The 14,775-nt window shown below is 38.1% G+C and overlaps 1 protein-coding gene across 3 annotated transcripts in view; it reads right to left on the bottom strand.

Annotated features, from left to right (window-relative positions):
- Nucleotides 1-1,013: 1,013 nt before the first annotated feature.
- The window catches only part of LOC126188149 (cell growth regulator with RING finger domain protein 1-like), a 404,561-nt gene continuing 390,799 nt past the window's right edge, over nt 1,014-14,775 (bottom strand). For all 3 annotated transcript variants that reach the window (XM_049929650.1, XM_049929651.1, XM_049929652.1), the window contains exons 3-6: nt 9,327-9,498; nt 4,705-4,846; nt 4,507-4,614; nt 1,014-1,596 (exon numbers count right to left, since the gene is read on the bottom strand). In XM_049929650.1, the coding sequence (XP_049785607.1) occupies nt 1,216-1,596; nt 4,507-4,614; nt 4,705-4,846; nt 9,327-9,498 (803 nt within the window). In that variant the 3' untranslated portion in view covers nt 1,014-1,215. The remainder of the gene's footprint in view (nt 1,597-4,506; nt 4,615-4,704; nt 4,847-9,326; nt 9,499-14,775) is intronic.

Here is a 14,775-nt window from a genome sequence, read left to right as displayed (position 1 = left end):
GCATATCTCACTGTTTGTGACTTCATGTCTCGTGAACGATGGTACGTAGGTGGTTCTTACCCCAAAAGTGACTCTTGCCTGACAGTAAGGGATATCTGTACGAAGTCTGATTGAAATCAGTCCATTGTTTAGGAGGAGATGTAGAAAACGCACGCGCACGCCCCTACCTTTATAATATTCGTGGATCAGTGATTTGAGCTGCTCAGTGAATCTGTGATTAGAGCAAAGCTGTTGACTATGAAATTAAGATAGATGATGTCTGAAAGATATAATCAAATTTCTGAGAATTACTCAAAAAGTGGCAGTTTTACATATGAAAGGGAAAAAAAAAATCACAAAAAATTGGAGTGATTGTATTTCACTGACATGTAAGACACTTTGCATGCAATATGTTAAAGGATATTCAAACAATTTTGTGTTTGAAACATCTTGAGACCTTTGTACTCTTTAGTGTAAAGGAGTTCCACACCTTGGTCTTCATTGTTCCGGAACCACATCCCTAATCCCCATTTTTTCCTTTCAAGATATTCCATGTGTAAGCAACAGGGCAACTGGATATCATTTCATAGAAACCATCTAACACTGTTAACATTATCTCACTGTGCAGAGAAAGTGCTACTAAAAGATCAGTGTAACATAAAAAAGAGCAACGTAAATCAATACAAAACAGGAATCAGCGTATCACTTTTTATTTTAGGAATACTTAACTACTATTTACATGTTCTATGAAACAGAACAATCATTCTTGTTAGTTGTCTATGAATGGAATATCATTCTACAGAGTATTTTTACATTTCCCCAGATGTAATAAGCAGAGAAATCACTCTCTGAAATTAAATATGTAGCTACAATTTCATGAAATATACAATAATTTGGTCAGTTTATCAAATGATGTGAAGTCTTGCAGCAAAGTGCAGATAAAACTGCGGTCGACTTTGCATGATGGATATTTCTTTCTACATAAATAAAACACACACACTCTCACTCACTCACTCACTCATTCATTCATTCATTCACTCTCTCTCTCTCTCTCTCTCTCTCTCTCTCTCTCTCTCTCTCTCTACTTCCCCCTCCTCCTCTTTCTACACAGCAGATACCTTTATGTAATGGTATTTACAGTTCAGGCACACTGTGCCCTTTATTTTACAACTGTAGTGCATAACCACAAATCGCAGTTTCAGTTCAAATGGTAACATCTTTTTCACTCCACAGATTTCACCGCTGAAAACCTAAGAAATCTGTAAGGCGGTCATTGAGATCATGAAGCCAGCGCATTGGTTGTGCCATCTTTGCAGATGGCTTGATTCCTGGCTCAACAGGCATGTACTCTTCACTTCGTATGCAAAAGTAGCTGCGTATTGGACTGCGACACATTGGGCAGCGATCAAGTTTGCCAAAGCAGCTGGCACAGATGCAGGTATGGCGGCAAGGTAGAAGAGCTCTTGAAAGGGGAAAATGTTGGCATACAACACACAGTTGTTCCCCTGCAGACTGCCACACTGATCCTACTTCATCTTCTGTACACACTACTGCAGGAGACTGCGTAGGATGTTCATCATCGTAGGTGAGAGGATTACCAGTTGCTAGATATAATTGCTGTAACAGAAATTTAAATTCATGATATTTAAAGAACAGCATTTTTGCATCGTTTATGAATATCATTAAACATAAAATGAGTCGACAAGTAATTTTACTGTGCTTAAGCCAAACTTGTTAAAGGGAGCAAAAAACCTCAAGGTAAAAGCATGTAAAAGAAAAGTTACGTGACAAAGAGGTATCACCATTATCTGCAAATCCAAAAGGTGTTCCCAAAACTGTCACACTGATCCATACATGATGTTTGATAGGACAGTTTCAGAATTAATCCATGTATTTAGTCTGTAATAACAAATATATACTTTCAATTTTATTTGGTCTTGTAATGACATGGTTCCATCTAAGTGACCCAAAAAAAAGTTGGTGTAGAAAGGTACCATGCATGTACTGTTCACAGTTGTAGAAGAGAAACAATTATCGATCAGAATGTGGATTGCTAAAACGGTGTGGTGGGTTTAACCAAGACCATACGAGGGGCGTTTGGAAAGTCCGTGCAAAGTCCAAGAGATGGCACCACCGGTGCGTATCGAGGTCATGTTTAGTTAGTAGCATCTTTGGAAAGAATGCTCACCAAGTTTCTGCCATATTGGTCTATTTCTTTGTGTTTGGCATTCGTGTGAATCAAGGAAGTCGAGTGATTGTCAAAAAATGGATGAAAAAGAATTTTGTGTGGTGATCAAATATTACTTTATGAAAGGCAAAACACCTCAGGAGACTAAAGAGAAGCTTGATAAACATTATGGTGACTGTACCTACGATTAGAACAGTTTGTAAGTAGTTTCAAAATTTTCGGAGTGGCCATATGGGCACAAATGGTGGTGAATGTTCTGGACGCCCTGTGGATGTTATGAATCCAGAAATCATTGGTACAATCCATGATGTGATGATGAATGACAGAAGAGTTAAGGTGTGTGAGATTGCTAGTGCTGTGGGCATCTCTAATGAATGGGTACATAATATTTTGCATAAACATTTGGACTTGAGAAAGATATCTGCAAGATGGGTTCCGCGATTGCCCACACTTTACCAAAAAACGGACTCATGTGAAGTATTGCAAGGATTGTTTGCAGCTGTTCAGGAAGAATCTGTAGACCTTTAAGCATTGTTTCGTCACTGTGGATGAAACATGGATGCATTACTACATTCCTGAGACCAACGAACAATTCAAACAATGGGTTACCAAGGGAGAATCTGCACCGAAAAAGGTGAAGACCATTCCTTTGGTCGGAAAGGTTATGGCAACTGTCTTTTGGGATTTGCAAGGGATAATCCTCATTGACTATCTGGAAAAGGGTAAAACTATTACAGATGCATATTATTCATTGTTATTGGACCATTTGAAAACCAAGCTGCTAGAAAAACGCCGGTGATTGGACCGCAAAAAAGTCCTTTCCCATTACGACAATGCACCAGCACACACTTCAGTAGTTGTGGTTGCAAAATTAATGGAAATAGGATTCCAACTCGTTTCACATCCCCCTGATTCTCCAGACTTGGCTCCCTCGGACTACTATTTGTTCCACAATTTGAAGAAATGGCTGGCGTGACGAAGATTTTATTCAAACGAGGAGGTGATTGCACCAACTAGTAGCTATTTTGCAGACTTGTCAATTCCTATTATTCGAAAGGAATCAACAAATTAGAACAGCGTTGGATGAAGTGTATAAGTCGACTGTGTCAAAAAATAAAAAAGGTTTACCCCAAACACGTAAGTAATTTTTATTTTTGCACGGATTTTTCCAACGCCCCTCATATGTCTGTTGGATGTTAGTGTACTGGGACAAGCAAGTAATTGTTCAGTTGTAATACAGTAGCTGTGGAAAGACAGGGGAGGATGTGATTAGGTCTTTAGATGCAGGAAGAGAGGCTGCAAGAAGTTGATTGAATATGCTGTTCATCAAAGGTAGAGGATATATCTTTGCAGGCATTATCACCAATCATGATCCAATATGAAGGCTAGTTAACTTGGGTTTGTGGAGCTTTAGTAGCAGGTAGAAGATGGATGTTTGTGCTTGACGACTCTTAACCTGACACCCTCTCGCTCCTCAGACTTGCATTTACACAGTTTCTCCTGTATTTTGGGATATTTGCAACTTTATTTTTGCAAAGTGTAGCTGGAGCTAGTTGAAACAAATACTGCTCATCACATCTTTCATGCAACACCCAGAGTTGACGAAAAGCATTGGTTTGTTTCCTGTTTTAAACAAAATGATTTTTAAAGCAGAATTTTATGCACCCAATTGATAGAGCGGTTGCAAATTAGTCTTTTGTGATATTTGTTTTATCAATATGCATTAACATAAACATGAACATTAAAACATGGAGAGTAATTAGTGCTCCAATGATGATGGCACCACACTCCCTGGCCTGCACAAACTGCTGCTGCCATCCTAAAGCACTGCTGGAGTACCAATTATTCCTTCATGTTTTACTGTTCCTGTTAATGCATATTGATAAAGTGAATATCTTATTAGACTAATCTGGGACACCTCTATCGATTGGGAATGTAAAATTCTTCTTTAAAAGTCATTTTCATTTTTTGACAAGAAACACGTACACTTCCCATTGACACTGGGATTGCATAAAAGGCTCTATGAGCAGTATTTGCATTGGCAAACTCCATTTACATATTGCAAAAAATTAAATTGAAAATATCTGTCAAAACACCAGAGAAAATGCACCTAACAACTCTTAGGAGAGAAACCATATTTACAATGATGCTACTCACCATATAGCAGAGATGTTGAGTCGCAGTTAGGCACAACAATAGGACTGTCAAGGCCGAGGCCAGCCAGAGGCTATAGTCATTTATCAGATAGGTGTGTGTGTGTGTGTGTGTGTGTGTGTGTGTGTGTGTGTGTGTGTGTGCACGCTCACACTCTATGCACGAGTGCAGACATTCTAACATACCTTCAAACAGGAGAGTTGACCATTTGCTTGCTTCAGATACTGAGCAAGAATACTTGTTGGCAATGTACAAACAGAATCCTTTATGTGAATTACATTGATTAAAGCCACCTGAAATGTTGAACACAACATACTTCATTAATCATCAAGTGTTATATACTGCCGACATTTCTTGCATTTATTTTTATACCAGCATCTTACCGTCTCATCAGGATGCATTGTGTGACTGTCCTTCCTTATCAGGAAAACCACCAGAGGATAACACAGGCGTGGTGGAGTACCCAAGTCAAGCTCTGGCTGAGGCAAGTGCAGTGTAAACAGTTCATCTCCATGGTTGGACTTGCTAGTACTGTGTTAAGAAAGTCTTATTGCATACTCACTGACATTGAGCAGAATGATTGTAAAGACATTTTGCCGCATAAATAGAATTAGCAAACAAAAGTAGGTAATGTTCAGTACTCTAAACCCAAGCTTGTAAAATATCTTTCCAGAAATTTTAGAAAATCCAACTATGGAATTTTTTGCATGGAATACATTCTCTCTCTTTTAGATGCTGATAGAGAAGCTGATGAAAAGGAGGGGGATGTGGCATATAAAAATTCGTAAGAGGCCCAAGCAACTGACAGTCCTAAAGGGGAAAAAATATGGTCACTTCCTTTTAGACACTCCTGATTTGCCATTTTTATTTTATGAAGAGTGTGTGTTTGAGAGGGGGGGGGGGAATTTTCATTTTATAAAGTCATTGTCATTCATACATTGGCATGATTAGGAATTTGGTGATGCATGAGAGCTCCTGTTACCAATCCTCCTTGTTCCTATATCAAACATCCCAGCCCCTCTCCCTCCGAAGGGAAACTTTAAAATCTTTTCCAAGGTTTATTGTTATTATGGTACCTTTCTTTATAATTTACTTACTTGTGTACCTAAGTGTTACTGACAATTCAGTAATCATACTCAGTATTTTGAATCACTGCTTTTAGTGTGTGTGTTTCTCCTGATTAACAAATTTTCAGAAGTCAAAGAATGAAAGTCAACAGCGTTACATAACTGTATGTTCTGCAACATTGTGGAGTGAAAAATTGCACAATGGATAATTTAAGTCTCAGCAGATGTTTGTAATGTAAGGATTTTATTTTTAGTGATTTCAGTGTTATTATTCCAGCAGTGGTAAGCTGGTGTGGGAAAAAATGGGGGGGGGGGGGGGGGGGGGGGGGGAGGGAGAGAGAGAGAGAGAGAGAATCAATAGCACTACTGAAGGTGGTATACCCTCGCCTTCCTTTGATAGGATTTATCCAGGCAGGTACTGGAGGACTTGTGGGTTCCCAACAATTATTCAGCATGACTTCCAGTTTTGTAAATGAGAGTTATATTACATGGGTGGTAGGGGAAGAATGGATGCATTTTTTGATTGCCTTACACATAACTGTCAGACTTAAATGTTACTACAAACTAGCTCAAGCATTTCATGTTAATACAATCAGAATTGACTACTATATATGATTTATTATTAATTTTCTATTAATATTGTTGTCTGCATAATCCACAGTTTCATGTGTACTACATTTTGTGTGTTCATCTTTATGTTCAGCAATGTCAGTAGTGTCACTTTGGTTTATGGATTTAAAAATGAAATGGTGGCACTGCTTGCACATATATTACAGAAATAGTAGATTATTATTTAATTAATATCTCGGCATTTACAGGCAATTAATGTGCTTGTCGCTGTTTTTGTATGTTTGGAGACTGTAGTGCATTCATAGTTGCAACAATGTGATGCATCTGTGACTCAAGACTGCCAACCAGCAACAATTTAAAATTGCAGCAAGTGTTCAGTTCAATAGTATTTAAAGTTACTTCCTCTTTATTTATTTATCTCTTGTTCCAAGTGATCCATGTTGTGACACTATCACGGGATATGGAACGTGTCAGTTTTACAAGCTTTTGGCCAGAATTTATGGTAATACATAAAACAAAACAAAAACAGCAACTTAGGTCCCACTACAAAAAATACATTTGAGAGATAGATAAAGATTACAAAATAGTAAGTGTTACAGAGAAATAAATTTTGCAAAACATATGTTTACAATAAAAATATTCGGTATTACAAATACAAATTTGGGCATACATTTGTAATTTACAATATAAGAAATGTTAAACAATGTAGTTCAGGAACTCTTCTATTGTATAAAATGATACTTGCAAAGGGAACTGTCTTAAGGTTTTTTTAAAGAAGAGATCATCATCTACCAAACACTTAATTCTTGAAGGGAGGGCATTAAAAAATCTTACAGCCACTGAAATGGACTCCTTTCTGCACCATACTTAGATTTGGTTGTTCATAGTGGATATCATGTTTCCTTCAAGTATTGTGACTATGATATGCACTATCCAGCTTAAAGACGGATTTTTCTTTCCTTATGAAGCACATCAACGAGAATATATATTACGCAGTGGATGTAAGTATTTCAAGCTTCTTAAAAAGATTCCTGCATGTAGCTCTAGGATGGACTCCACACATGATCCTTATGGCTCTTTTTTTGTACACACAGTACTTTTTTATCTAGTGGCTGATTTCCCCAAAATGTAATTCCAAATACCATAATTGCATGAAAGTAACCGTAATACGCTGACTTCATGGTTTCCATATTTCTATTAGAAGAAACAATGCGCAATGCATATGTTGCTGAACTTAGTCTTTTGCATAGATCCACGATGTGGTTTGACCAATTCAGTTCACTATCAATATGCAAGCCTAGGTATTTTGAGGAATCTACTGTGGTTATTGTCTGCTCAACCATTTTTAATACTATTTCCTCATCTTTGGATGTTTTGTGGAACTGAATGTAGTTTGTTTTACAGTAATTTAAAGAAAGACCATTAATGTTGAACCAGTTCACCGTTTCATTTAGAACGGTATTTGCAGTTACCTCGAGTTTATCTACTGAATTATCAATAAGTAGTGTAGTGTCATCCACGAAAATGGTGAATCTGCAATATTCCGTAGAGAGAGGGAGATCATTTATAAATATAATAAAAAGTAGGGGGCCCAGAACTGAGCCCTATGGCACTCCACATGTGATGGTACCCCATTCTGAAGATACTGGGACACCATCTTGACTATCTACTACAACTTTTTGTTTCCTGTTTGACAGATATGAGTCAAGCCATTTCCCTGCTGCACCTCTTATACTGAGATGTGCAGCTTCTTGTAAAAGAATTTGGTGATTTACACAGTCAAATGCTTTTGTTAGGTCACAAAATATGCCAATCACTTTCAGTTTTTTGTTGATAGATTCCAAGAGTTTGCCAGTAAATGCAAATATTGCATCTTCTGTTGACAAACCTTTCTGAAATCCAAACTGACTTTTGTTGATGGTATTGTGTTCACTGAGATGCTTAACTATCCTGGTATGCATTAGTTTCTCTAAAACCTTTGAAAAGCTTGTCAGTGGTGATATTGGCCTTTAGTTAGCAGTATCCGTCTTATCCCCCTTCTTATACAGCAGTTTTACAACTGCATACTTAAGCCTCTCAGGAACTGTTCTTTGTTTAAGTGACTGATCAGAAATGTGGCAAAGGACTTTACTTAAATGGTTGGAGCAGTATTTTAATAATTTGTTAGGAATGTTGTCAATTCCAGCAGACTTTTTACTTTTCAGGGATTTAATAACTCTCAATTTCTTGAACAGTGACTGTTTTTACCTTCATGTGTTGTACTGAACCAGGTACTCTAGCTTTCAAAAGATTGATGGCTTGCTTCATGGACCCTTGTAAGCCTATTTTTTCTGTTACTGTTAAAAAAATTGTTGTTGAATGTGTCTGCAACTGTTTTTGGATCGCTAGCAAGATTACCCTCACTTTTGATTTGGATATTTGCACTTCAAACTGCATTTCTCCCCGTTGCCTTCTGTACAAATTTCCAGATAGTTTTTACTTTATTGCTCGAGTTGTCAATTTCTGCCTTCAAGAACAGCAGATGATGTCCAGCATTTGTCAAACAATATATGTACATGTAAGGAGACTCAATTATTATTACTCCTCCCCTCTTGGTATATTAATTGGACTTCACGTACCACAGAAAACTGTGGGAGTTTATTTGATTTATGATTGTGTAATGTTTATTCTGTCCCAGCACAGTGTGCATCATTCACTGAAGCACAACCAAGCTTCCACCATATTTAAGCTTAAATTCATCCATTTTGTATGTAAAGTTTTGAGGACTGCAACTACATGAAATAATTTCTAATGATTCAGTGACTTTTCACTGTTAAGTAACTAGCACAATGCATTTAGACAGCTGTTTATAGTCGCATGTTTATTGTAATTTTTTTTTTTTTTTTTTTTTTTTTTTTTTGCATGGAGACACCAACTGGTATCTTTTGCAAACATCATGTGAAAGTGTTATGCTGTGATGTGTTGTCACTGTGTGCTGTGTGCCAGACAACTAAATTCCCAACAAAAATGATTGTATTTCAGCACGTAATCTCATTGGCGCACACATACCAAATAGACTTATTTGCACTTCGAAAAAATGTAATGTACATGTAAATGAAACGCACCCCTGTGATGGCAACATGCTGCCAAGATGTGTTGTGCTAATTAAATATTAGTAAAGAGTGACTGAAGCAGTGGAAATTATTTCATAAACTTCTATCACACAATTTTATAAAGCACTTGATGCCATAGACTAAGGCAGAAGTGTTAAATAAAAGATAATAATTGTTACGAACTACTTCATATAAAATTTCTTGGCTGCTGTTTTTGTTTCATTTTAAGATACTATTAGGCTTATTTTCTCTCAGACCTTGTTTATGAAAGGATACTGTACAACTGCTCCCTTCTGTTGATAGAAACCCTGCAGTAAGTTTCCTTGTTCAACTTCCTTTTGCAGTACACTCCAAGGTCTCCATAGGAAAAGGTGCAGCTCTCTGATAGAAACTCCCCAGAAGGCCTGTAGTGTGTAAGGAACTTGACTTGATATCACACACTGCAAATCTGCAACAGACAGAGCATAAGATTTAACCATGTACCAAAGAGTAAGTGCTACTAAAACAAGTGATGTTTTTCAGATCTATCTTGCTGTACAAACTTTATCCTCAAGATCATTGTAGTTTTATAATCTTATAATTCAATGAATATTTTTTTATGTTATGGGATTTTCATGTAAATACTGCCATAACAACGTGTTATCTACGGTATAAGTTTATAAACTCTCTCTCTCTCAAACAGATGAACAGGAGTCAGATTTTAGCATACAGCCTCCATTTAAACAATGTTTAATAGAAAGTAATCAGAAACTGCCAGTTCATCTTCGCCAAAGTAGTTATAATCCCATTAGTATGCAGTATCAGTTATATTTATTACACCATATCATTCTAGGACTCAGAAATAAAGTTGATGAAGTACTCATTTGTATAGATGAAATGAATTCATCTAACCAAATTGACATAATCTGCCTCTCTGAACATCAAGTGAACACTGGTGGAGACATGTTAGACATTTCAGCATTTAAGCTAGCTTCCTACTTCTGCAGAGTAGATATGGATGGAGGAGGAGTTGCCACATTTATTGAAAACTGCCATAAATTCAAGAACATTGACATTAATACATTCTGTTTAGAGCAGCATCTAGAAACATGTGCAACAGAAGTAGAGTTCCATAACAGATCCTATATAATAGTAACTATTAACCAAGCACCTGCAGGAAATTATAATCTATTCATAAATCATCTAGAAGCTCTTTTGGGTTATTTAACAGGAAGAAACAAAGAAATTTTGATTGCTGGTGACTTTAATACAGATTTTCTAATGCAATCTTCCAGTAAACATTTACTGCAGTTAGTAATGTTGTCTTTCAGTCTAACTCACACTGTCAACTTTCCAACTAGGATCACTAAATCCTCAAGGACAGTGATTGATAACATTTTTATAGACAAATCAAAGGAACAAAATCATATAAAACCTGTAATGAATGGACTATCAGATCATGACATGCAGCTCCTTGTTTTAGATGTAAATTCTAAGTAGATTATCAAGACTGCTAAATCTGAGTACAGGGGAGTAGCCAATCAAACAAAAATTGAGTGTTTTAGAAAACTGCTCAAAGATATGAACTGGAAAGATGTTTGTAGTGCTCATGACATGAATGAAAAATATAACACATCCATGAACAATGTCAGTACCATGTTTGAAAACTGTTTTCCTCTAAAAGTTACTCAAATTAAACAGAAGTCTATAATAAAACCATGGATTACACAAGGAATAAAGATTACCTGTAAGACAAAAAGGAAAATGTATCTGTCGACCAAGAATAGCTCCAATACTGATGATTTAGCTAAATACAAGGAATACTGTAAAATATTTAAAAAAGTAATTCAGACATCTAAACAAATGCACTACGAGAAGAAGATAGCAATGTTATGGAACAAAATAAAAACAATATGGGATATAGTGAAAGAGGAGACTGGTAGAACCAGAAAGGAACAGGAGCAAATTGCACTAAGGGTAGATGACACATTAGTAACCGATGGGCATAGTGTGGCAAATCTAGTTAAAAAGTTACTGATAGAATGGGATTGTCAGGATCAGTAAATAATGCCCTTGAATATCTGAAACTAGCCTTTACAAACAGCTTCAGGTACATGAATATGTCACTCACTTCACCAAAAGAAATAACTTCCATAATAAAATCTTTAAAAACAAAGCATTCTAGTGGTTGCGATGAAATATCAAGAAAGTTAATTAAGGCATGTTCTTGTGAGTTTCGTACAATTCTAAGTTACTTGTGTAACCAGTCAATTATGGGACATTTCCTGATTGACTAAAATATGCAGATGTTAAGCCTCTATTCAAGAAAGGAAATAAAGAGATACCATCGAACTACACACCAATTTCACTTTTGCCAGCATTCTCAAAAATTTTTGAAAAAGTAATGTACAGGCAGCTTCTCAACCATCTGACCACAAATAACATATTATCAAGAACACAGTTTGGATTTCTGAAGGGTTCTGATATCAAGAAGGCTATTTACACTTACACCTACAAATCTGTATTTGCAATACGAGTGTTAGCAGACATAGGCGACATAAAAATGAAAAAACTTGCATACTTTGCCTACTTTCATTCCATAATGTCATATGGTATAATATTTTGGGGTAACTCTTCAAGTCAAACAAGTTTTCAGAGTCCAAAAGTATGTAATACGTATTATTTGTGGAGTAAATTCCTGGACGTCTTCTAGAAACCTCTTCAAAGAACTGGGTATACTGTTTACTTCTTAATGAAATTTGTCCTAAATAATATACCGGTATCCCTTTTTCCAACAAACAGCTCAGTTCATACATATAACACCAGGAACAAAAATTATCTGCACAAGGACTTAAAAGCACTTACTTTAGTTCAAAACAGGGTCCACTACTCAGGAACACTAATCTTCAATAATTTGCTAGCAAACATAAAAAATTTATGTTACAAATAAAGATCTTTTTAAAAGAAGCCTGAAAGATTAGTGGCCAACTCCTACTCCATTGATGAATGTTTTAACAGAAAGAAATGATGTATTGTATATACTCATACTATTAGTATTGTTAATTCAGCTTAAAAAAAAAGAAGAAGAAATTGACATGCTCCACATCCATGAGGATCTCCTCAGTGCAGATCTATGGAACGAAAAATTAATCTAATATCTCTGTCTGTCTGTCTGTCTGTCTGTCTGTCTGTGTGTGTGCTACTCCATAATATGATCAACATGCTTGTGTTACCATCTTAACCTCAAATGGAAGCTGTTATATGCGTGGGAGCTGAGCAGGATGTATTTTTATTAATTTGCTGATTTCAGTTGCTTAACCCTACAAATAGTATGAACCTACATAGACAGGCCTTGCTCCTATGACTGTGATGTCTGTTGCCGTAGTTATGACATTTCCAGAGAGAGGTTCTTATCCTTTGTTTCTTTTCTCAATACACCCTCTACAATCCTTCAAAGTTCATACCAACATTTCTGGGACACCCTGTGTGTGTGTGTGTGTGTGTGTGTGTGTGTGTGTGTGTGTGTGTGAGAGAGAGAGAGAGAGAGAGAGAGAGAGAGAGAGTGTGTGATATATGTGTGTGTGTGTGTGTGTGTGTGTGTGTGTGTGTGTGTGTGTGTGTGTGTGAGAGAGAGATAGAGAGAGATGATGATTGATTTTGTAAGTGGCGTGTTTGAAATGAAATAAACTTCAGTGCCTTCAGAAAAGAGTGCACTTACCTGCCCAGCTTGACACATGCAATTGTGTTACCATCCACAACTATAAGCTTCACTTAAATGTGAAGCCATTTACTCATTCATACTAAATCACTGTAAGAAGTATTTCCCGAATATCCACCTAACATTGCAATATCTTTTAAAGATGTGAGCTAGACTTGTATCTTCTCCCTCTCAGTATGCATCTTTTAATTTTTCAGAAATAGTTATTGTGAAAATAGGTTGTAGTGAGTGACCCACCTTAAACAGTTATATTGAAACCTCAAGATGAGTTTATCATTGGCAAGTAATGATTGTAGATCACTGATTGATTATTCTCTATGTTTGTGAAATGCATACTGCTGTCACTGCCACTTTTGACAGATGCCATTTACTTATGATACACCATATATATTCTGTGCAGTCACATTAATGTGAGCCCGTGTCAAAAGCCTGAAGATCCACCTTTTACAATGCGGACCACTGCAACGTGCAAGAAGAGTGTCAGTAAGGTTCTGGAAGGTACCGGCAAGGGTGTGGAGTCACGCCGACTCCAGTGCTGTTGCCAGCTGCACTAGCTTTCTTGGTTGAGGATCCATGGTGTGAAGGCGAGGTGGTCCCACAATAGATTGGCTTTTAAATCCAGGGAGTTTAGTGGCCAGTGGAGTACAGTAAACTCATCCTGGTGCTCTTTGAACCACACACATACACTTTGGGCTGTGTGACATGTGGCATTGTTCTGCTGGTAGATGCCATCGTTCTGAAGTAAAACAAACTGCATGCAGGTGTGTACATGATCCCCAAGGATAGATGATCTATTGTGCCTTCCAGAATGACGAGATCACCCACGAAACGCCACAAAAACTTTCCTCCAAACCATAACGCTCCCTCCTCTAGCCTGGACCCTTCCGATGATTATTGCAAGGGCCGTACACGCCAACTGCCATCTGTCCAATGGAGCATAGAATGTGATTCATTGGAAAAGGCTCGTCCAGTTTCGGTACTGCCGTGCAAATGCCATTTTCAGTCGCCAATGACCAGTAGTCTGTGTGGATGGATGAACCAGGCACCTACTGCAAAGGCCCACACGCAGCAACATTTGTTGAACGCCTGTTGAGAACACACTGCTGGTAGCCCCTTGGTGCATCAGGGCTGTCAGTTGATCAATAGTTTCAGGTCTGTTCACCTGCATACATCTTCACAGCCTTCGTCCAGCCCTGTCTTGTATGGCCCGTGGTCACCACAGTTGGCTCGTTGCTGGTTTTGGACGGCACCATTTTGCCATGCATGGTATACTTTAACCACTGCGGCACGCGGTAGACTTAGCCGTTGTGGAAATGCTTACACCCTTGGCCCGAAAGCCAATGATCATCTTATCTTTTGGACGTCAGATAAATCGCTCAGTTTCCGCATTACGACAACGACTGCACTGTTATCCACATCCCTGCGAGACGGTTCAAATAACTCCCCCTCCAACCACCATCGCTAATACTGCCACCTGCCAAGTAGGAGTGGTTATTGCACATTGACGCCCAACATACGCGATTGTCGCATTAATGTGACTGGATCGTGTATAAAGCGCTGAATGCGATCCATTTATGTCCTGCGCCCTGTCTCGACTGGAAAGGCAACTTATGTTCGGCGGCGGCGCGAAGCCGGCTGGAGACCACGTGCGAGCGCTGGGCCGCTTTCACTAGCTGTGACCCACTGCAGCCGTTATGCAAGAGCCGCCGCGCCGTGCCGGTCCAGGGAGGCTGCGAACGCCGACGCCGCCCTCAGCTGTTCTTCAAGCAGTGTTCGTATGAGGTGTCACATCGTGACGTATTCCTACGTGTTGCGTTTGCAGCTGCCAGCTCAAGACTGTTCGACTGAAATGCTGCCTGCATTAGGGTTGCCAGCTCCAAAAACAGAAAAGCTGGACTCAGCGTCATATTTAGTCCAACATTAGCCCAAAAAATCCGGACTACTTATTTTCAACAGAAATAGACTCATTCTGATATTTCAATCGTTTACTAATAATAAACTACAGACATTTGTTTACGAGATCAACGT

The sequence above is a fragment of the Schistocerca cancellata genome, chromosome 5 (genome assembly GCF_023864275.1).
Source record: "Schistocerca cancellata isolate TAMUIC-IGC-003103 chromosome 5, iqSchCanc2.1, whole genome shotgun sequence".
Classification (NCBI taxonomy): Eukaryota; Metazoa; Arthropoda; class Insecta; order Orthoptera; family Acrididae; genus Schistocerca; species Schistocerca cancellata.
The sequence above is the reverse complement of the archived record's forward strand: the minus strand, read 5'-3'. Positions and strand labels throughout refer to the sequence as shown.